We start from the raw sequence: 23443 nt of genomic DNA on the forward strand, positions 1-23443 counted from the left end.
TTAGAGTTTCTACCCCGTGACGAAATGAGAAGAAATAAGAATGGAGCAGACACCCCCACCCTAGTAGAATCAAGAACACATTCATTTAACCATCTATGAAGATAAAACATGTAAACGTAATCTCTCTTTGAAATGCATTGTTTTGGATATATCCATAAGTGTCTTACCCAAGCCATTTCTATTTATTATATAATCCAAGTTCTTCGATGATGATATCGGCGGCTTTCTCCCCAATGACTAAGGCTGTATGATTAGTATTTGCTGCGACATTTTTCGGTACGATGCTGAGGTCCGCAACTTTTAAGTTCCTGAATCCATGAACGTTCAAGTTTTGATCTACAACCCCATATTGATCGATCGGCGCCATTTTACAAGTCCCTAACGAGTGCCAGCAGGTGCCCACCTTGTCACGCGCCCACTCGTCAATGATGGCATCGTCCTCAGCCGAATATTCGATATCCTTTTCATCGGTCAGCGGCCCATCCATTTCCGAATCAATCAACGCCGCCTTGGACTCTGCTGAAAATGGAGGGTGATGACCGGGAAGTTCTCCTCGGAACACGTTCATACGGCGAGCTGCTTCGCGCTGCTTCTTATATACCCATCTATGCATTTTAAGATCGATCCCTTTCTCGTCAGAGAAAAAGCCTGCTTCGAAATCTATCGGATCGTTTAAATCGGGACCCGTTATATGGACATGACCTCTTGCGTGTGGGTAGACAGTGAACGTTGAAATACCGTAGTACTGTCCAGGGGGAATTCCGATCGGGTCTCCAGGATAGCTAACCTCATTAGCGACTCGATTCTTGAACACCTCACAACAGACCTTACCCATTCACTAGTGACATCATCATAAGGGGCTTATTCGGGTTATCTCTAAATTCTTCATTCCAGACTTCCTGAAATTCAGGGCTTAGGACGGCAATGTCCTTCGCGGTAGGCCTTATCTTGCAAGTGACGTCCTGCGCGTTCCAACCAAGCATCTTGTGATTAGTTTTGATGAGCTCCGCGACGCCCATACGTCCAAACAAAACCCCATCGATCGTGTCTTCGGGAGTAAGGCTGGACTTATAAGCGTACATCATTAATTGGTGATCTTCGTATCCGCGACCGACTCCAGGAACATTCGCAATCACCGAAACACCAGCACGCCCTAAAACCTCTGGATCACCAACACCGGACCTCTCGAGTATGGCGGGGGTCCCAAAAGCTCCACAAGAAATTACAACCGTTTTGGTAGCTTTGATGGTTCGGTCTGTGCCTCCTTCTGACCTATAAACCACACCACTAGCTTTCTCACCTTCGAACAAAACGCGCACTACTCGAGACTTGACGACTACGTAGAGGTTTGGATGATGACCGTCCTGGAGAAGGGGACGCAAATATCGCGACGCAGTATCCTGACGTTTTCCATCGGGGGACATAAATCGAACTGCACGTTGGACCCCGTTGCAAGCATCCAGGCTTCCCAGATCTTCGATTTCTGGCCACCCCACTTTATTCATGGCGGAAATGAAGTCATTCTGGGACCTTGTACCACAATACGTGCCGGTAGACACATGTATCGGACCACTGGATCCATGGACATCCATTGAACCAGGGCCATGGTATGTTTCCAACTAAAAGAAAGTTAGAATCAGGGCTTCATATGCATCTATGAGCTGCCTCGCATATCACGAATTCTAGGCTAGGTTATACCTTCTTGATGAGTGGTAGGAGTTCATCAGCAGACCAGCCCGGAGTCTTCCACGAGTCCCAATCAGAACGTTGCGCGCGACTGTACATCATCATATTGACAGCTGAGCCACCACCAAGCACATTAGCAGCAGGTATTACGATTGGGCGTTTTCTGTTCCCAGACTCCTTGCCCTCGTAGAAAGTCATCGTCGGAGAGCCTGGTGCTAGATTCCCTAAGAGCAATGCGGGGTAGTCAACTATTGGCAAACCAGCGCCATCAATTCCCGATTCGACGACCAGTATCGAGAGATTAGGGTCTGCTTCAGCCAACCTCGAGGCCACGATGCACCCAGCGGTGCCACCTTTGCACATTGTCAGTTATTACTAGAATTTTGAGCACGCGAACGTTGCTCACCTCCCGCGACGATGACATCTACCGATTCAATACTACTCGGAAGCTCGTTGTATAGGCCCATTGTGAACGCCGATCCTCGTGTGTAAGATTCCGATACTAGATATTCGGAAAAACCAACAGAAGTGAGCGCTCTACGTTGATAAGCCTAACCAACTCCCAGCTTCTTTTATGGTTACATATTGTCGCATGTTTTCTCTCTCGCCCCGGCGTTAAATATACCAACCAACCAACCACCTCCCGTATCCGTATGCGCAGACTGTTACAATGAATAAATATATCTGCTGTACTCCCAACCGCATATCAAAATGCTACCATCCACTTCCCAGAAAGGCGTTAATGCTGACAGGTATCCAGTTACCGGGCAAATCAAGAGCTAACTGCGGAAACTAGTCGAAACTAGGGAACCAACATCTTATACATTTAGATGCATTAAGTCAATTTAACCGTTAAGTATCTAGCGGCAGTGAACAATCTGGTAGGCAGCTTAAACGTTGTTTACATAAACGATTCATCTCACACTCTTGGCCAGCTCTCGTCGCATTATAGCTTCTCACCGCCTCATACATGCATTTCATTCGAAGAACCGTTACACGCTCCCTTCCGCGGCTTCCGCAACCTGTCCACTCCCAAACACTCATTTTCCGCCGCTTTTCTACCAAAATGGGAGCTCCGGTTATCCTATGCGGTAAGACGGAGGAGATCGGGCGGGGTGTCGTCGCGGGACTGAAGCCCGAGTACGAAGGTCCGTTAGTAGCTTCATATCCAACCCTTACTTCCTATCCCCGATTGTCTTATAATCAATCAGTAGTTAATGTACGTTCGTATAGTAATACACTTTGTCATGAGTCCTGAGAGCGGGGCAGCCCAAATCCCCGCTATACTCAAGGGCGACCAGTCACCAGCCGCGGACTCTGCACTCGGTAGTAAAGACTACTCAAAACCGCCAATTGCTATTATTCTCGGCGGAGCATTCAATGATGCCGGGACGGAGTTGATGATGAAGGCGGCGACGGGGATTAAGCCGATACCCTGGCTCCGACCGGATTTATCAAAACCTGCCCCGCCGCTCGGCCCGGAGTATGGTAAGGCTATGGTCGCGCGGGTCAAGGATGTCTCTTATCATTGGTTGAAGTATTCATCAATACTTGAAATGCCTTTATTGTCTAAGTCAATATGGAACCCGTTGATAGGCAAGATTATGAAACAAATACATGAATTATCCCACAATCACCCCTTAACTGTTATGCAACCCATCCACCAACGTCGCCTTCACACCCTCCCCATTCACTCCATTTGCATTCCCATTGCCATTCCCAACAACAGGAATCTCATGCGTAGCCGCCTTCGGCTTTTCCTCCTCCGCCAACGCCAACTTCGGCTGTCGATGCAATTTCCTCAGGGGTTGACTCCCCGTCTTCGCAGTAGCCAACGTCCTCCCAAGCCGAGTATCCGATCTTCCATCATCGAAAGAGCGGATATAGTATCCTAAATCAGACGTGGGATCCCACTCGGTCTGCGATACACCATCGCCTAGCCAGGAGAACCGGTTTCCTTTATACACGAACTCCCAATCTTCAACGCGGGGTTCGCGGACCGCTTCTAGGTAGTGCAGTGTGGAGCCGGGCCAGGTGGTGGGGATGCGTCCGCCTACGGAGTGGTTGTTATGCGAGTTTCGGCACCGGTCGGTCCATACCAGACGCTCCATTGCGGATGCTACGTGCGCTTTGAAATCCTCGCAGGCGCGGCGCTTGGGGGAGAAACTGTGGATGCTGGGTTCGGTTTGGTACCGGTCGATGAATGAGCATATGTAATCGGCTTGCGCCTCGATGGCGATTAGGGTTGGTCCGTTGGATACGGGTGTGTAGGGCCCGAGGAAGGTGAGGGTGTTTGGGTATTCGGATATTCCGACGCCCATGTATCCCATAATCGACTCCCGCCATTCGTCCTGCAGGTTGTGGTTTTTGAAGAGGATGGGGTAGTTCGGGACGTAGGAGGTGTTGAAACCTGTTGCGCAGATTATGACGTCTCCGTTGTGCGATTGCCCGTCTGCGCTTATGCAACCGGTTTCGGTGAAGGATGTTACGCCGGAGTAGATTACGTCGATGTTGTCTTTCTTCAGGGTCTAGAAGGTTCGTGTGAGTCCTATCCTATGCTGATTGTGGGGCTATGAGAATCTTACTGTTAGGTATTTGTATCCTGATGGGATTACACGCTTACACCCGACGGCAAAGTCGGGAATGAGTTTTCGCTCCATTTCTTCATCTTGGAGGAGCTTCCTCGTTGTATTTGTGAGTAAGGTTTTACATTGTTCTTGTAGGATGGTGTCTTTCATATACATGGCTTCACGAATCGTCAGTCCCGGGCTCAGTGTGGTAAGTTGTTCATGTCGCACTCACTGAATATGCTGTTCATCGTCCTCTCATTATCTTGGCGCATTTGCAAAACTGACTTCGGGTCGCTGACAAACTTTTCAATTTGTTCAGGACTGTACTTCCCACTCTCAGAGCTGATATCCGGCAATACCCAAACGGGCGATCTAATAAAGATTTTCGCGCGATTGACTATCGGCTGGATTGTCGGTAGTATCTGCACGGCCGAAGAACCAGCGCCGACGAGAAGAACATTCTTGCCTTCTAGAGACACACTCTCATCATAATCTGCGCTATGAAGCTTGGTTCCCTTGTATTTCTCAAGGCCAGGAATTCGAGGCCATGCCGGCTTATTCAGATAGCCTGTGGCATGAATCAAGATGTGACACCAATCATGGACAACCTTTCCGGTTGTGGTGTCTTCAACATCTACTTCCCATTGACCTTCACTCTCATCCCATCGGGTTTCTTTCACAAGATGGGATGTTTTGATGAATGGCTCTAATCCATACTTGGATACGAAGCCTTGGAAATAACTCCTAATCTCCTTTGAACCAGCATAGACAGATGAGAAGTCCGGCTTCGGCTCAAATGAGTATGTGTAGTTATGTGAGGGAACATCACATGCACACCCCGGATATCTGTTTTCATACCATGTTCCACTGATTTCGGGATTTTTGTCATAGATCTATGCGTGTGTTAGTTATCGACATTGGTGTTTGAGGGCGATCACTATACCGTCAAGGAGTAGTTCTTAAAAGATCGCTTTAGCTTATAAGCCAATAGGATACCAGAAGCTCCAGCGCCGACGCAAATAACCTTTACAAAACGTTCATTGTAAATGGCGTTCTCTCTTGGGGGATCCATCGCGCCAAGGATTTTACGAAATAATTCGTTAATTACAATAAGGTAGTATGGCAAAGACTCAACAACACAAGAGAGTCTAGGGCAAAACTCCACGTATTTTCACAGTTCTAGGTGCCTTAGGTAATTATTGGGAATTTGATTTTCATAGGCATGGAAATTGGCTTAGGCAACTGCTATTCATGGAGGCTCGCGAGAAATTACCTAATGCATAATGAAACCGATTTACTCCCGCAAGGCTGATTTCAAGCTGAACTGCCGCGGTGCTAAATGCCTAGATAAGTAATCCAGTATGTCAATTACGTGGAGAGCTCGGATAGAGGGTCCTGGTTTAGTTTACGATGTTCTATAAATATGCACATTTAGTGGATAAGGTAAGCTACTTTAGCTCCCTTGGCTACGCAACAGTTCGTTCTAATAATAGTTAAGCTTATAACCTGCTCGTAATATAGGGCTACCTAAGTAGCCATTTTTTTAGGGCATTCGGAATTACGAAAGTACATGTCATATTTCTTCCAGTTTTTTTATCATAAAGTCCTAGGAATTAATTTATATGCTTCATTTAATTCGCAACTTGATTAGGTGATGATCAGTGACTAAGTGGTTTTCTCCGCTTTACTGCGCCGTGGCTTACCGTGGAGAAATGTAACGGAAGTTTCGCTTTGGCGAGGTTCTGGATTGACATATGATGTAGTATGGTATGATGATGTAGCGCTAGAGATCGTCAGACAGGAAACATAATTCCTCCTTATCCGGTGATTACGTAGGTACTGCCCAGGTAAGCCGCGAAGGGTCGGACGGATTATCACGTATCTGCGAAAGGACCTATTGTACTTAGGTAGCCCAACCTAAACGCCGTCTCGGCTTCTCTTAGCAACAAGGGTAAGCTTCCTGCCAATGCACAATCGATCGTGTAGCTCTTTGCGAATCACATGCGCTGCCACGGTAATAACGCCGTAATTCCTCCCGTACTCTGTTTCAAATAGCGGACCTTACCAAATCGCTCAATCGACAGCGATTTTATTCCTGATCAGCGAATCGGCAACTAGGACCAAAAGGGAACGTTAACTTCCGATGTTATATCTTAGTAATTTCTCCACATTGAAGTCCTTTCGCTGAAGGAATTCGAACATCAAATGCCAATTCATTCTACACGTGTTGTGACCGCAGAATTTAGGGGTACATAAGAATAGCATGGATAGGTAACAAGAAGCTACCTACCAAAGGTAGATAATTTTCGCGACATTACAAGAAGTTGGTAATCCATCAAGTTTGTGACGTGCTTGAGTCCTGAGATAACGGTTAGATTAACCCGCACTTAAAACAGTCTTTTGGGGAACAATCCAAGCTGCTAACTGTGCCACATATGTAACGGGTTAAACACTATGTTCCTTCGTGGGGTTAATTCTTCTACCCGCCGTAACGAAGTAGAAATTCTAACCAATCAGGAAAGACCTGGCCAATTTAATGCCCCCAATCCCTAACCCGTAGCCGGTTTTCGAGAACTATCAGGAATAAAACTCAATCTACTATAGACATCGCGATATCGAGTATAGTTCTTGGCGTCTTTATTGTCCGCAACTAACTAATTCTTAACGCTAGTTAGTCCGGACTACTGCAGCATAACCAAACCAATCAACGTTAGGCATTTCGTAGTTACCTCTAACACGTGTTGCCGTATTATTTTCTTCCTCTTGAATACAGGACTTCAATATCCTAATTGCGCATCTTGGCCCTCGCAATACCTATCTACGTATGGAAGGTGAAGGTGAATTTAATTCGATTGGATAATACCCGCGCGTTCCTTGCGTCGGTTGGATTGCATCGAAGGGCGTTGTACTGTTGTAACCTCGAAATGCAGGTTGTAGACCTAGACGGATCGATGAAATTCAAGATCGTGTAGCAATAACCCCGCAGGAATCGATCCCATGCATCACAAGAAACGTGAGAGGATTGCATTGTAGGTTAGGTACCCAATACTACGGTATTTTTCGGTAACACTGCAGACACCACAGCTGTATGCACGTGGAGGGATTCGATATGTGCGACCGTTACAATGGCTAATGTTTCGAAATGACTAATGATTACAGGGCTGTATAGCTGTTTCAATCATGAATTTCACGGAATATTTAGAAATTACTTTTAATAGTTCAAGAATTTGGTATAATTGAATAATTCATGTAATTGTGCTATATGTACAACTATGAAGAGTACTATCTGCACATTCTGGTATCATAATAATCTGCTAGAAAATCCGTCGCGTATGTCCATCCATATTGATGTAATCCCTCGGCCGAGTGGCAAAAAAATAAAATAGAAAGAAGCGCGCGCTCCAAAAAAAGAAACACCCCAAACCGGGGCCAACAGGGGTATCCTTGAGCGCTGTATCCACAAAGTAAACTACACGTACACGACCGTTACAAGGGTCCACCGTCCCCTCATCATCGCCTTACCGGCCTACACGTCCACATACGGATAGGTCGGGGTTTTTAGTAAAGTGCTAAAAGGCCTTTACGTCAGCTAGTGTTTTCCTTGATAGGTAGGGAGTTATCGTCATATCCTGGTCGTCGTTAAATAAAAAATAATAATAAAAAAAAGATAAGAAAATGGTAAAAGGATTGGTTGAAGTAGAATCGTGCGTCTTAGCACGGTAAGTCGGATGAATGAATAGAGACATCACCAAAGACTTTTTTGCGATGTCTGTCGAAGTTTCTTTTCTTGCGGGTTGATGTACGAGACAACCCTTAACGCGCCGCCAGCTTGGACAGAGCAAGCGACGTAGGTATGTAGGCCTCTGCTAGTGGCCATGGAGTCATCGGTGCTAGGGTCCTATAGTTAGCGTGGGGTCCGAAAGACCGGCATTCCAAGCCATGGGATGTAAGCACTTACAAGATAGTGTTCAGGGCATTTCCATAAGCGGCCGACACGGGCGAGATTGCTCTCTCACCCCCTGCTAGTTCGCTCTTCTGGTCCTGCAGCTTCTCCCTTCTCTGGCTGTCCATGAATTGGCTCACAGACCGCGCTACTTGGGCGTCGCTGCGCGCGTAATGCCGCACCGGTATGTAGATCTTGGCCTTGGGCGATTGGCCCCCAAGGCGGAACTCGACGTTGTAGAGTATTCCAGAGGTTCTGTGGTCTGCTTGTCCTATGGCCGTGTCCTCGGGTTTGCCTTCCTGATCGAATAAGGAGTTCCACAGGCGGCGGAGTTGACTAAGGCCAGCATCCATGTCATCGCCTGTAACGCGGCCCCCAAGAGTCATAGTCTCCCGAACGGATCGAAAGTCGGTCTGGCGGTTGCGGAAATAAATCTTGAGACGCGATTTGGCAGAGTCGATCATGTCAATGGCGAGCATGTCTAGTTCTAGCGGTAAACCTCCCTTTTGTTCATGCTCGTTTACGAACTCGGCAAACTGGTTGAAGGCGCCGAGTTTCTCAGGGGTGCATGACGGAGCAGAGGCGATCGCCTCGGAGATTACTTGTAGGTTGGTCTGGTTCATAGTTCGTGCTCTGTAGCCGGGGAAGAAGTATGCCTTGCTCTGGATCTCCTTCTCACCCAAGTCGAAGGCCCAAAAGACCCTTGACGGGTGACCCTCAACTGAGTTGCGGTCTGCCTTATCGCTAAAGAAGCCTTCGAAGTGGTCGAACCAGCTCATGTCGGTATCCGGTAGAGCTTTCAATATCAAATGCTTGAAGTCTTCTGCAGCATACTCATTGCATAGGTCGTAAGGGCTTCCGGCGTCTAGGCCAATGGGCTCGATGGAAAAACGAATAGTAGGCTTCTCAACACCCGTGTGCCAGTCCCAGCTCAGTTCGATAGGATTGTTATCGTCGGTCATAAAACTCTTCCATCGCCGGGCACCTGGCTCGTTAGCCGTGCCGAGGTTGCTGGCGATTTCCCTTGCGAAGAACTGAAGGATGTTGACTTGAGCAGCATGTGTGTAGCCAGCATTTTGTAAGAGTACGGCTAGCGCGTGGCCAGACTTCTCCCACCAGTACCTCTCATGGCGGTCGATTCGGTTTTGAATCGCAGAAGTGACTTGTTGAAAGGCTGTCTTAGGCTCCTCTGGGAAGAGGAACTTTGTGTTGTAGAATAACGACTCTAATATGAGCTTCAAGGATACTGGTACTAGAGATGCTGGTAGGATAGGGGGGTAGCAGGTGACCCCTAGGTCTCTTCTCGAGCGTAATACCTTCGACATTGTTATTTGATGTGTGTGTGTATGTTGTAGTGTTCTACCTTGGAGAGCTAGGTAGGTGTACGAGGGGGGGAAGTCTTAGGGTGATAAATTTTATATATGAGTATTCATGTAGTAGATGTATCACTAGCCGGACTTCGGCTTCTAAAAGAGTGAATGGGGAACTAGGGGTGGCTTAAAGAGCCCAACAGAAAGGTTACGTCAAGAGGGTTACATACATGCACAAGTTGTTTTCAAATGCCACGGACGGTCGTATAGTCGATTTCGGACAAAGTGCCTGGGCCCCCGTATATAAAGCTGGGGACAATTTTTGGTTATGGTTGGCCGGAATCATTCGGCCCTGCGCTTGTTGACGGTGGCTCAGCTACCTCCGCCATGAGTCGGCGAGGTGTGATAGCCAGCATCCCCAGTACTTAGTTACTTAGTTGCCTATCATAACGTCAGCAATTGTGGAAGGATTCCGTGGTCTGAAGGATCCATATTAATTACCGTCTAGCCATCGGCAGTGATCTCCATCAGGATCATTTAAGTCCTACCATGCCCCGCAAATCTGCCAAGGTGCGCGTTTCGACACATTCAGTAACGCATTAATTACCTGCCCTAGTTGACTAATCAGGTAGTTTACATAATTCATAAGTGTTTCATAGCCCCTTAACTTCCTTGGGTAGCGGCCTCTTGCTCCGGCTTAGGTTGCTTCGTGGCAGTCCTAGGAATGACGACTTTTTTCGCTTCCTTGTCGACACCGAGCCACAGAAGATCGGGTCTGCTGTAATGCCCAACGGTATCCAGAAATCCTTTGACAGCCACCACCTTAGTGAGGTCTAAGTCTCCGTACACGATACCTTCGGTATCAGCTTTTTCATCAGCAAGCGGCTTTGTCAGGAGTCTCCCGTCAGGACCAATAATGCAGCTGTGACCGCCGCCGGGCTCTCTGCACGACAGACCACTCCGAGTACCCAACAAATCGATTCCATTCTGAGTGCATACCGCCGTGGAGTGCAGAACATATGTGCCACTTTCAATTGCATAGGTCTGCGACAGATTCTGACATCCATCGGCCGTCATGCTCCACAGACCTGGATGGTCAACACCAGTTGTCGGGTCTACAGGAGGCCACATGGAAATGTGAATCACTTCACCCTGCGTGATGCTTTGGTACTTGAGGAGCGGCTGCGTATGTTCCCAGCAGGCGAATACCCCGACCTTGATCTTGCCAATTGGGTCACCGAAGTCGAGTTCGGCCACGTTTGTTAAATCGTCTCCAGATCCATCACCGAAGATGGTGCGCTCCATATGCGTCGGCTTGATCTTGCGCCTGTGTAACACCAGGTCACCCTGCGGCGAGATAATAGCCTGCGCGATGTAGACGCTGCTCGAAGGGCTCCTCTCTGAAAACCCAAGTACGACGGCAATGGAGTGCTTTTTCGCTGTCGCTTTGATTTGCTCCATTTCATCTGACTCTATAGCTAATGAGTTATAGATGTACCTAGTCTGGAGCTCAGGGTCCACGGGTCGAGCCCTATCAATACGGTATGTATGTTAGCAGAGCTTGTTACTTATTTCAGGAGCAGGATTGACTACGAACCATATCCACGCGGGATATCCAGGGATCCAAGCCTCTGCGAAGGCGACTATCTTGGCACCATTTCCCGCAGCCTCTTCGACGAGATCGCACGCTTTTCGGACCGACTCCGCAAGGTCAAGCCAGATGGGCTCAGCCTGTGTAACAGCAACTCGAATAGTGGCCATGTTATCGGCAGATGAGAGTAGCCCGAAATCTTGTTCGCAGAAACTGAGAAAACGAGGAATATGAGTTTTACAAATAAACCGAGATATCCATGCTTTATGTTGGTTCTCAACCTGCAGCGCACGTGGAACTTGTTGGTTCAGGTTTCCTTCGAACCGCAACCAACGCACGGTACAGGCTTAGGTCAAGCTCCATTATGTCTCTGGAGGATTGCAACGTTTAAGGGTGCACCCATTCAATTCGACCAATTGTAATACGGCGTATATGTCATTCGAAACCAGGTTGAACTCTCCTAAAAACGTATTATCGTGTATTTTCTTACCTCACTTTTTAATAGCACGTGCAGTAGTCAAATTGAAAGTTATAAATATTATCTTAGGGCGCCGAGGGCAACCCCCTGTATGATATTAGGAAGCTTCAATCGAATGTCGCTACTTTCGCACGCTAAAACTTAGTGGTTGCGAAGTTATCCAAGGTTGAATGAGCAGAGATATGGATAGGATGAATGGTATGATTCTTTTGATCCTTCTGAATATTTTGTAGAAACACAGGTATTCATTGTATATTTTGTAATATGTGCTGGCAGACAAGGTCTCTTCATAAAAGACAGGCGTTTGGTAGAAGGAGGAAGAGGAAGAATGGGAGGAGCCTAAATGGGCAGAACATTTAACAGTGTGTGGTCAGGTCATGTGACATGGTGGTCATATTCGTACCAACAATACCAACAATACCAACAATACGGGCTGCTGTACCTGTTCCAATTTTTTATGTTAGCCTTTCTTTCGAGAAAAAGACCTTTCATTTTGGAATCATTCGATCTTAGCATTACAGTCAACCCCAAGCTATCTTCAGCTTCCATATTAGACCCTCCATCAAGGAGAAGCTTGATCATCCCATCATCCCTTGTATATACCGAAGTTTGCGATAGGGTATCGTCACCCTTATCACGAACCTTTGTATTTGCTCTTTAGTCAAAGAGAAACTTCATTGTCTCAAGTTGGCCTTCGTTGGTCTCATTGCATTGTTATTTTCCTAAACCCGTCTCCCGCAGTTATACACCAGACCGGTTCATTAGTAAAGCATGTATTCTCTTAATTTAACTAATAAATTTGCAAAGTTTGCTTAGAGGACCCTTAAGAATATGGCAGATAACCTCTGGTGAATATAGACACGGAACAGTCGACTCGATACAAGTACGGCGAAATCCGGTTAACACGGCTCAATTTTTACGCACCTTTACTCCTTAAAAGGTTGAATTTCCAGCGTATGGACTATCAGTGTGCGGCATACCTCGCCCAGCCCCACGCCCCTATCCTATTCGTCGTAGGCGCTGCGTTAGGTGCTCAACAGGGCGAAGAAATTAGCCACTATCGGCAATAGGACTTCAGTCTAGTGTAACAATAATCGGATGTACCTACGCCATTTTACAAGGCCTATGTACCATATTTACTTTCATCGTGACGAAGAAGTGAAAATTTGCAATCCAGGATCGATTACGACTACAAGAAGAGGGACGGACGAAACTCCTGTGATACCTCATGTACCTACATAGTTAATTTGTATGGTGAAAATACGCGTGCATAAAATTATCGCAAGAGTAAAGAATTAATGCGAATTCGGTGGCATTACCTCTACTTTTACCATTGCGACCATCACTAAGTAATAGCAGTTGCTAAGGACCTGTGAATAGGTACCCATCAAAATAAGGAAAACTTGAAATGTGGATGGCTACACCACTTTATACCGATATGATATAAAGTGCTCAACCCCCCCCCCCCCCCCCCCCAGGCGTAAGTACTGGTACTGGCACTGTCAAAACACACATCAACCTGTAAAGATGGGGCAGTCAACTGCAGTGGACGGCTAGGGTGAATGATAAGACATTACTTTCCACGCGATATACAACCTCTGCCCTATACCCCTTTCCTATTGGAAGAACGGAAGCTGACCGCCTGTTGCTGCATGCTTTTTGAAGCAGGCTAGGAGTGAGTCAAAGCATATATCGTGTCAGCGTGGCGTTCTTGAAGAGAACCCCCGCACATGAGAACCAAAGCCTACCTAAACTTAGGTACCTAAGTAGGTCTGCTATAGGGGCCATAAGTACCCCCCGCGAGAGCTCTATAGGCCATCCATAGGTGCCTAGCTTTGGACTGACGCGCATCTATCAACGGAAGATACGCGGCGCCCCGGTCCCCCGATGCCTCACGGATATCCGGATGTATAGAAAAAGTACTTGGATTAAGCTAACCTCTAGGTCAAGTACATATAACTATCTACCTTTTACTATTGTCGTAATTCTTGCCCTTTTCTGGTTTTTCTGTTTTTCTCTTTTTCTGTCAATAGATTTGCTCATTACCGTCTTCCTTTCATTCCATCTCTTTCGTTTCTATTACCCTCGAATTAGCAAGTCGGATTCATTTGCTTTAATATAAGTGCTTGAGTAATTAGAAGCAGAAATCAATTTGTTATTCGAATTGTTGATCATTCGTAGCATTCCTAGCATTCGAGACTTCGTAGGTTAATCTCCCATATTCTTTTCACCACGATTCATTCGCACATCTCCTTGGATCTGATTAGATGTAAAACATACTGTCCCGCAATCGGGGATGGATTGTTACGGGGACCTGCGAAGTTGTGCCAATTGCGCCAGGTGCAGCGGCGCTTCCCGCTGTTGACGGTGCTGTGGAATTGCCTGGGGTTTCAAATTCGTCCTTTAGGTAGCGTCTCGATCGCTCGCACAAAATGTCGGCATAATAGGCGGGTGTGCAATAGCTTACAGCCTTGGTCGCGCGACCAAAAACATAGCTCATGCTTTGAGTGAGCTCTTGTAGCTCGTCAGAAATATTCTTCCCGGGAGTTTTAGATTTGTTGCCGTATCTTTGTCTGAAAATTTCGTCTATTAGAACGAAATAGTGGGCTGGTCGCGCAGTTCCCTTGATTGCCGCGTGCGCCTGGAGGAAAAAGTCCCAGCTACGAGCCTCGGTAACGCCACGGTCAACCACTGTTCCTGAACGTGCATTGCCTGACCGATCTGCATCGCTCGCCTTCGTGGGGTAAAAACGGGTATGGTGACGTTTGCCGACCACGATTAGGGTAATGCGCGGGAGACCCTTTTTCTGATCTGGGGCTGAGTAGACCTCCTGACAGGCTTCACGGAGTAACGGAAGTTCATCATCGAGGACCGTCTTGTACTGGCCTTCTGACACACCATCGCGATACACGAGGATATTCTCAGGATACGCATCATGCTTTCCCTTTGTCCTCCAAAGGTTGAGACGCGATTTGAGCATATCTTTCATGTTGGTTACCATCTCTTGGCGAGCTTTCTGGATGCTGAGGATACCTGGCCATTGGCCAAGCCGATTATCAACACTTGCTACCATACCCGCAACACTGCGCGCATGTGCGCTCGAACCTGGGGACGGATGAGTTACGTCAATTCCGACAACCATAGTCTTATTTTCAGAAATAATACCCAAGTTCAAGGGGTCGATGAAGTGGTTGTTGCCACCAAGCTTGAGGTTCACTTTCAAAGCCTCATTTGTGAGATATTGATCTTGGCCCTGGGCTTTGGTGATCTTGCTGCCCACACTGCAAACTGTATGGATGCCGTATTTCACGTCTGCGAGTTGCTTAATGCGGTCGTATAGTGGTGTTTGGTTCGACGGAACAATAACAAGCACCAGCTGCAACTCCATTCCAGCCAAACGTTGTATGACCTCTTCTAGTTTGGGGTCATCGTTATCACTTAGCTGTACTAACTGCGCCTGCCTGGCAGCACCCATCTGGATTCCTGTCTGTTGCATGACGGTGGAGAAGGTTTTCATGATGCCAAGGACACCGTTTTGATCGAGTCTTGTGGCATTGTAATACATATTTTGGGGCATTCCGAGGTATAGACAGGTCCATGCCCCCAAAATCGTGCTGCTTGAAAATTGTGATCTTGGGCCGTCGCGAGGGGCCATGTTCCAGCTCCCGTTGTCTACCCGTGCCTTCTGGTTCTGCCTGTACATAACATTGGGACTGGGAAGGACACGGGATTGGACGGTAATGAGCTGGGTGGATACTGTGATGCCAAATTGTCCCTATAAAATTTAATCTAATTAGCTTATAAGTCATAGTCGGCAATATAGGTGGACTCTTACCAGTCGCGGATTTACATCAGGAGCCAATCCGGCGGTCTGCCTTCCCTTATTCATGATAGAAGTCGCGTTATCAGAGGGCGGGCGAACCGCGAACTTAATCATACTGCTCGTCTGATCGGGGTCAAGCTTCGCTTTGGCGGGTTGACCTGGTAAAACCTTGCAGACCTGGGCCGGCAAGTACGAAGGATTCTCCCTGTTACCAACATTTACGACGGGCATTCGAGGGTTTGTAATAGTGATCTTATGTACTGCAAAAAATTTAGTCATTAATTAAACCTTTCCCTATTAAGCCTCGGTGATCTTACCTTGATAGAAGTGATCATATACAGAGATGTAACGTCCACCAGAAGTGGCTGGCTTCTGGGCCCCCTTTCCACCCTTCTTCCTTCCGGGTGTAGAAGCAGGAGAGTTCTTCGGGGACAACTTATCGTCAAGCCAAAATTCCACATCTTTTGCCCCAGCACCAAACGCCCTCACACGAGGTGGATGTTCAGAATTATAGCCATCGTTCCCATTGGCAAGGCCAAAGATGGTCTTGGCTCGTAGTATTACCTTTCCGGACTTGTTCTTCCTTTTCGGCAGATGTTTGGTCTCAACTCTTACTTTCTTTAGGAACCCCTCTAATTTATAGAGAGTCGCCGCATTATAACGACTGATCATCTCCTCAAGCTCCCATGGCTGGTAAAAGGCACCATGAGCGACGTTAACATTAACAAGTACTCGAGCTGTTGCCGCACGGACACTAGCGAAGAACCCGCGCATAGCGATGAGACACTTGCCAAGATCATAGGTGTCTGAATTGTTGCCCATGGTGAAGGTCTTCGATGCGCCGATAGTAGCGAGATTTCCGGCCGACTTGGCGAAATGGTTCAGGAAGATATTGAAGCCCTGGATCATCGGCAACTTCTCATCGTACCGAGCCGAGAAGTTTGTCGAATTGAGGTAATTAGATAGTGCGGAAACATCAAGAAGATTAGTAAATTTGAGGGTGACAGTGGTTTTACGAGCACCCTCACGGGGCTCATCTTCATCTTCCGCCTTGTAGGTAATTGAGAACTCTTTATTCTCAAATTTCTTTCGCGAGATAAGTGTCGACTTAAAGTCCGTGACGACGTCGGCTTGAAGAGGCGCTAGGTCAGGAGACTCGAGTAACAGACGAATAATCTGCACTCTCTTTTTACCTGTAGCTTCAGGCTTAACCTCTACCTCGTATCTGTAGAGAACTAGCTTGGACGGAAGTGTCAAAGCAAAGTAATTTGCCCAAAGTGTGACGGGTGCTCCCTTGGTGCCATAACTAGGACGAGCAGGGAATCTTTCTTCAAGATTGAGGTTCGCGATATTGGCGGACCCCTTACTTGCCTGGATTGCGTTCTCGACCATCGTAACATTAGAATTGGGAGCTGGAGCTCCACCCGCAGGGCTATATCAAACTTGTCAGCGGTACTGATGTAGGGATGATAGATGTGGAAGCTCACGTGAAAATTTGGGCAGGCTGATTAAAACCACCGCGGCCACCTCGACCGCCGCCGCCTCTGTAGCCGCCTCCGCCTCCGCGTTGTCCTCCTCCACGCTGGCCGCCACCCCGGCCGCCGCGAAACGGGTTATCTCGGTCATATTGACCCCCGCCGCCGTATTGGCTGCCACCACCACCACCTCCTCCTGTTCCCCGATTGTTCCAAGCAGACATAATGAGGGATGGTCTACTTGGCTAGCTTGAGACGTTGAAGAATAAAAGTGAATACAAGAAGGGACGGAAAAGGAGAATTGGGTTGAGGATGAGAAGAGAAGAGAAAAGAGAGAGAAGATGGAAAAATTTTGCTTAGGGTTAAAGTATTAAGTATAGTTTAGGCAGGCTACGAATCGGAAGGAGGTACGGCGTATTTGTAAGGTGTGATGGAGGGGTTCAAACAACAAAGGTTGGTAGGTACTTGGTATCTTCGTTATTTCCGTACTGTGAAATGCGCCAAACCACCAAAGTAAATCAGTGGGCGTACCTACTAGTATATGTAGCAGGGTTTAATTGATATCTATAACGTGAATTGAACGGGAATCAACTATGATCTTAAATTATGAGAAAGCAACATTCCTGGTTACAATACTGAGATGCCCTCTTAAGTACTTGGCAAAAGAGATAAAGTGGATTAAGAAACTTGGATTACTTGAATTGATTAATGAAGCGGGCTAATCATCTGGTTAGCATCTTGTACTACAGATGAGAGCAGCGGTTTCCGAGAATTTGCGTTTACAGGCTCGTCAGGGTAATGACGTGTCACATTAGGTTGGCTGTCAACCAACTAAACCTTCTGTACCTGTACATGAGCGTATTCGTATTAGTGTGACCGATTTAGGCTTTATTTTTCTTTTTTATATCTCAATTGGAACCGGCGTCAGCTGTTCTACCAGCCTGGCCCACATAGCAGTACTCTCCGGATCCGCCGTACCTTTCGTCAAAGTCGTCCGGTTGCCGATAACTATTAGTCCGGCTCGGGCCCGGGTCAATGCGACGTTCATCCGACGTAGGTCTTTCAGGAATCCGATCTCTTGACGTTCGTTGCATCGAACGGATACGAATACAACTATGTCAGCTTCGCGGCCTTGAAATCCATCGATGCTCGAAACCTCAACATCACCAACTACATTAGATAGTAGTCTCTTCAATAGCTCTACTTGTCGCGAATATGGCGTGAGTACCGCGATAGACTGCTTGCCCGCAATCATTGGTGCTGGATTGGCTGGTTTGTCTCCCTTGTCTGCCTCCGTACATAGCAGTTTGCATATGTGAGCGCAGAGCTTTGCCTGGCCTTGGTTAACTTTTGATTTATTACCCAAGTCTTCCCTGATTGCACATTCTACGAACACCATTCTTGCTCTCTCAGTCGCTGATGCTGCCTGGAGTCCACTCCCAATTGACGAGACGTGGGAGGGCCACGGGAATGCCGAATTAAAAAGTGGTCTTGAATCGGGTCGGATTCCGGTCTGGAGCTTGTGATCATAAAACTCTTTTGATGTAAACTCGCAGATTAACTCATGCATACGATATTGTGTATCCAGCATCAATTTGGTTACTGGGTGAGAATTGTTTTCCGCTATCGGATGATCAAGCTGATTGTCTTGCGACAAATCTGGTTGTTTGTAGAGCCGTTCGAAGAGCGATACGTCAAATTCAACCAAAGCCGCGTTGGGTTGAACTGTCGGGCGAAGTTGGACATGGTCTCCTACTAGGATAGCTCTCTCGCAACCCTTCACCAGCGGAACTAAAGACGCGGGCTCGGTTTGCTGTGATGCCTCATCGATGATAACCGTATCGAAATCTTGCGAGCGAAGAAGGCCAAGTCCCGAGCCAATGCAAGTGGTGAAGATTATTTGGCAGTTCTTAATCCTCTTTTTAGCCTGATCGTGTGCAATTCGACTGGTGTTGATATCTTGACCTGCCATTGCGTCGCACGTATACTTTCTCAAGTCCTCCGCTACTTTGCGAACCTGCACATGGTTAGTATTGAGCGACCCTTGAAAAATTAGTTTCCACTTACTTCAGTTGACACTCGAAGTGGGGAGAGACGCGGCATAGATATGTTTTCGGGACCCAGGCGCGTAATATATCTCCGCATAACGTTATCCACAGCATTGTGAGTAGGTGCCGTCACTAAGATCCTTGCTTCTATGAAGGCTTTCTGGAATTCCCGTATCATCTCCACGATAGTTTCTGTCTTGCCCGTTCCTGGAGGCCCCCATAAGCAGATAAGTGGGGATTTCAGAACTGCTTTGACGGCTGCGTTCTGACTGGCGTTCAGGTTTTCCCTAGGTTCAAAGACCAGTCGCTCTCCATCCGGATCTAGAAATATATCTGGCATTGGTAGCCCTAGGATCTGCTCTCGAATCCTGCATTTCCCGGGTTCTGTCGCGAAAGTGCGAACGGCATCGAACATGGTTCTGCTGGTCACGAAAGGGCCACAGTTCTGGATCCTCCACGAGCAACGTTCAAAATATGGAGGTAATGGGTGGAAACATTGGATACGTGCAAGAACTTGTTCGGATCGTACGACAAGCCCATCGATAGAATAATTTTTTCCTACCACGTCATTCTCTGGCGGGCTAGCTGTGGTCAAACGCACATGTGCCGATGTTTCTGGTGTTCCACCTGGTGCATCAATTCTGAACGGTATCTCGACGATGTTGCCGTCCGACTGTTGGCCTTCCTTCTGCTCTTGGGGCAATTTCAATTCGAGCAGACCTTCTCTGGCTTTATGCTCTTCACTTGCTTCCCCGATATGATCGATCGCGATACCTATGAGATTTCGCACGAAGTGATGAATGACTGCTGGTCGGCCTGAGAGGATTCGGCTGCTCTCACGTTCAAGGGACCCGAGAAGAAGATCCAAAGCAATTTCTGATGATCGTACCGAAAGAGATATGAGTTGCACAACATCGGCGAACTCATCCTTCCCCAAGAATTGGATTGTAGATAGGAAGGATTGGAAAGGTGTCACGATGAGTTCTTGCGCATCATTGGCATACAGGACGTAAGCACGTAGGATAGTTATGCTATGAGATTCAAGTAGCGTTGATAACTCATGCCAAGACGTGTCGCTGGTTTCCTTCGGAGGGAAACTGACCGCTAAAAATGGAGCGCGTTTGAGAAATTCTAGCATTGCTTGAAGGACATCATGCCATTGTACCTGGTCGAATTGATCTTCCCCAATAATTCTGAGCAGGTATTCGAAGCATTGAAAAAGTAATCCTTTCTGATCCCGTTCGAATAGCCAGGAGAAAAGATGTTCATATTCTTCAGTCGTTTCCATATCCATAAGGACGGAAAAATCTTGCTGTTTCGCAATCCGAGGTATATATTCGGGTTCTGCCATCCAATCTACATCCTTGACACTAGGGATTGTGTATTCTTTTGCGGTCTGCTCGAAAAGAGGCAACCTTTCCTCCGTGTCAATGTACTCTAGCCAGAGGTCGAGCCTATTCATAGAATCGGTGTCGCGATTGCTAATGATATATATTTCCTGGAAATTTTTAGTTCCCGTCGTAATCTCCCGAGGTAGAAAACTTACTGCCGCAGAAATCCCATTCCGATTCACTCGTCCAACATGCTTCTGCATTCCTCTACTGAACTTGTCTAGTGCGATGCTTGCTCTGCAATCAAAGTTGACCCCACTGTCTACTGTTGCCTGTCGCTGTCGTCTCCGATCTCCTTTATTTGTCGTGTTTCGATACTCACTATCGTCGGACGGGCCGCGACCGATGAAGATCCACGTGTTTCCACGCTGACCTTCGAAAAGTTGAAAGGCGTTTTCATCGCAATAGAGGCGGTAATTCTTTTTCGTGGGAAGAGTTAGTCGGCTCTGTGTTTCGGCTCCTTGGGAATGCGGAAATGCAAGAAGGCGTACGTGGTCATCCACGAGGCAGTCTTGTGATTTCTCAACCCTCTGCGGAACGTATATTCCTACCGTCAATCGTTCATCAACTCGAAAGAGAATTAGTTTACGATGGTATAATTCAAGAGTTTTGGTTGCTGTATCGAGGAATGTGGCTAGCCGATCGCATTCTGAAGAGAAGTAACGTTTCCATCTAATCCTTGGGTGATTGAGTCCGAACCTCTGTAACTCATGCTCATTTACAAGGCTTGATGAACAAAGTGCGTTCATGATTAGACTTGGCACATCTCTTGTTGGAGGAAGCTGACCAAGCACCCATGCTTTTTCTTCGTATGCTAGGACATTGAAGTCAAAGAAGTCTAGGAAATCCTCAAGTGGAGCGTCGTTCTTCCTACACCATTTGAAGGTGAGCCTGATCAGCTCAAATTCAGACATAGCAATGTTATCCCGAGCTAATAAGAGTTCAACCACCTCGAATGGTAAGCCATTCCAGTCTCTAGTGAGGCTCTCATTTCTTTCTATTGACTGCTTTGCTGCGTTATGCAGTTCATCAAGGATAAAAGGGGGGGTATCCGGGCCAACCGGTGGGCTGTTCATCAGTTTTGGTGGGATTTTGATACGATTCCCATCAACACATTGGGAAAATAACCGGTTAAGCTCTTGGCATTCGGCACACATGGGACCCCGAACTCTCGCCCAATCGAGGTATAGATTCTTAACGCGGCCTAAAGAGGTGTTTGTGTATCCAGCGAAGTAGACTAATCGATCATCGTCCGTGATAGGATTGAATCTGAGAGGCTCACGAGCCCCTGGGTATTGTGCTGACTGTGCGATTTTGGACGGAATGAGTTCGCTGTCCCAGCAAACGAAAAAGGTATCACCGTCAAGGTCACCACCCGACATCATATCGGCTGCGGGCCGTCTGCCCTGCGTTGGAAAGACGATGCAATCCACCAAGTGAGCCAATTCAAGCTTTTCTACAACCTTGAACTTCTGCAAATCCCCAGGGTGTAAACAAGGATTTCTTGTCACTAAGACTTCTGTGCTTTTGAGGGCACGGGGTTGCCCATCGCCATCCGTAGTAACTTTGACTGCGCATTCGCCCTCTTTCAAGACACCCCAAGCATCGCAAACGCCAAACAACAGCCTCGACTGTGGCACGAGAATTCTGCACTTCTGTTCTTCCCTCTTGTTGAGCATCTTATCAAATTCGGAGTTAACAAGAGCATTGACCCTCGGTCGAATCGAGTCAAGTGATTCCATTACGACTTTTTCGGCGAGGTCAGGCATATTCACGTATGACAGAAAGCGGAAGGCCGCCCGCTCATCCCTGGTAGCAGTCGCGAGAAATTCAAAGTGCTGTTCCTGTTTCTTCAATAGAACGGACTGTGGAATTCCTAGACTGTGTAGCAGAATAACGACCTCATCATTCAGAAAGCCAAATGTGTAAGGCTAATTGTTATCGAATATAATTAGAACCAGATCATAAAACTGGGGAGAGGGCACTAATACCTTCGAGTACTCGACTACAGAAAAAGAGTAGTCATCGCCTCCACTGAATTTCTTCATTGATTTTCTCAACTTCAATAAAATGGGCTCTTTTTTCAAACGCGGATCTAACGTGACAACGCCCTTGTAGCCACGGTATCTGATCTGGAGGACGGAGGGGGTATATCGACGGTCCCGGAACACAATCTTAAGCTTTCGAGAGAGCTCCTGCGCTAGACGTGGAGAAATCAGACCGCAACCATCTGTGAAAACGTAGTCCATCGTCTCAATATCGGCAATATCTTCGCATCGATCTGGCTTTACGGTGTCTGCTACGTGAGCAGTGGAAAAGAGAAGACCAATTCGTTTTGCCTTCTTAGCGACAGTCTTCATCTTGGCGAAGTCACCAAGAGCTTCGACCTTACGCGTGACCTCCTCCTTGGGGGCTGCATAAAGGAAGCACGTTCGCGATTTCAATTGACTATTACTATGACCGTAGAAGTTGTAGTGAACCCCCTGCAAGGAGATTCCGGATCTAAGTAGTCGGATAACATAGTCGGTGCATTCTCTTGGGGTTGTCGGTCGCAAGGCGCCTTCAGTAGTAGATACATTGCTAACAGGACGGAAATTTGCTAGGGAAACAACCATAAAACGATCAAGAGGATCACTTCTAAGTGCTCGATTCACATTGATGTGTTCCAACTTGAGCACCATATGCTGTTCGGATCCCTTCGTAACCAATGTGACGACTTTTACGAATTGTCTCTGATTGAGCTTGTCTGCGTTTGGCAAATTCGGAACATTGAATTGCCATTCCCGGTCATCTAGCCTGACTATATCCTGTAAAAGGTGGGTGTATGTATTCAATTTATCTTTCTTGCTTGACATCCTCGCTGTAAGTCGAAGATGACTGCATCTAGAAGTGGTTTGCGATTCTTAGTGTGCACGTGTGAGCAGATATTAGGACAGGGTGGAGAAGTAAGTGTAAGCACACATGTAGCGCTAGGAATATTGAAGGTTGTCGAGTTACTGGTGATAGATGTAGCAGGTACGAGACAGGACAGGGCAATTGCCCATAAAGCCCAATACCTTAATTGTGAGGGGCAGGCAGGCAGGCAGGCAGTACGCGCTTTCCACAAGGCAGCTGCGCATGCTTCAAAT

At 47.3% G+C, this 23443-nt stretch overlaps 7 protein-coding genes across 7 annotated transcripts; 1 reads left to right on the forward strand and 6 right to left on the reverse strand.

Moving 5' to 3' along the window:
• Positions 1-20: 20 nt before the first annotated feature.
• F4822DRAFT_309388 (alcohol oxidase) lies at positions 21-2404 on the reverse strand. Its single transcript, XM_051455300.1, has 4 exons — positions 2093-2404; positions 1699-2039; positions 832-1619; positions 21-782 (listed from the first exon to the last, which is right to left on the reverse strand). The coding sequence occupies exons 1-4, from the start codon at positions 2151-2153 to the stop codon at positions 179-181; spliced, it is 1794 nt and encodes a 597-aa protein (XP_051311999.1). The 5' UTR covers positions 2154-2404; the 3' UTR covers positions 21-178.
• Positions 2405-2752: 348 nt separating this feature from the next.
• Positions 2753-3241, forward strand: F4822DRAFT_431098 (uncharacterized protein; the record flags this gene model as incomplete). Its single annotated transcript, XM_051461423.1, has 3 exons — positions 2753-2834; positions 2920-3174; positions 3225-3241. 3 exons carry the CDS (start codon positions 2753-2755, stop codon positions 3239-3241), a joined length of 354 nt encoding a protein of 117 aa, XP_051312000.1.
• F4822DRAFT_309400 (FAD/NAD(P)-binding domain-containing protein) lies at positions 3107-5507 on the reverse strand. The gene is made up of 5 exons (XM_051455301.1): positions 5200-5507; positions 4489-5149; positions 4272-4432; positions 3304-4214; positions 3107-3246 (listed from the first exon to the last, which is right to left on the reverse strand). Exons 1-4 carry the CDS (start codon positions 5326-5328, stop codon positions 3327-3329), a joined length of 1839 nt encoding a protein of 612 aa, XP_051312001.1. The 5' UTR covers positions 5329-5507; the 3' UTR covers positions 3107-3246; positions 3304-3326.
• A 2494-nt stretch (positions 5508-8001) lies between these two features.
• F4822DRAFT_431100 (aromatic prenyltransferase) lies at positions 8002-9524 on the reverse strand (the record flags this gene model as incomplete). The annotated part of the gene is made up of 2 exons (XM_051461424.1): positions 8002-8146; positions 8215-9524. 2 exons carry the CDS (start codon positions 9522-9524, stop codon positions 8002-8004), a joined length of 1455 nt encoding a protein of 484 aa, XP_051312002.1.
• Positions 9525-10043: 519 nt separating this feature from the next.
• On the reverse strand, positions 10044-11595 carry F4822DRAFT_309470 (carbon-nitrogen hydrolase). The gene is made up of 2 exons (XM_051455302.1): positions 11107-11595; positions 10044-11040 (listed from the first exon to the last, which is right to left on the reverse strand). Exons 1-2 carry the CDS (start codon positions 11268-11270, stop codon positions 10173-10175), a joined length of 1032 nt encoding a protein of 343 aa, XP_051312003.1. The 5' UTR covers positions 11271-11595; the 3' UTR covers positions 10044-10172.
• Positions 11596-13635: 2040 nt separating this feature from the next.
• F4822DRAFT_309659 (Piwi-domain-containing protein) lies at positions 13636-17541 on the reverse strand. Its single transcript, XM_051455307.1, has 4 exons — positions 16889-17541; positions 15719-16833; positions 15414-15661; positions 13636-15353 (listed from the first exon to the last, which is right to left on the reverse strand). The coding sequence occupies exons 1-4, from the start codon at positions 17098-17100 to the stop codon at positions 13842-13844; spliced, it is 3087 nt and encodes a 1028-aa protein (XP_051312004.1). The 5' UTR covers positions 17101-17541; the 3' UTR covers positions 13636-13841.
• A 236-nt stretch (positions 17542-17777) lies between these two features.
• Positions 17778-23170, reverse strand: F4822DRAFT_431103 (RNA dependent RNA polymerase-domain-containing protein; the record flags this gene model as incomplete). The annotated part of the gene is made up of 4 exons (XM_051461425.1): positions 17778-18893; positions 18944-20422; positions 20471-22246; positions 22307-23170. 4 exons carry the CDS (start codon positions 23168-23170, stop codon positions 17778-17780), a joined length of 5235 nt encoding a protein of 1744 aa, XP_051312005.1.
• Between the last annotated feature and the right edge of the window lie 273 nt (positions 23171-23443).

Source organism: Hypoxylon trugodes (assembly GCF_022578975.1).
Source record: "Hypoxylon trugodes strain CBS 135444 unplaced genomic scaffold F4822scaffold_7, whole genome shotgun sequence".
NCBI lineage: Eukaryota > Fungi > Ascomycota > Sordariomycetes > Xylariales > Hypoxylaceae > Hypoxylon > Hypoxylon trugodes.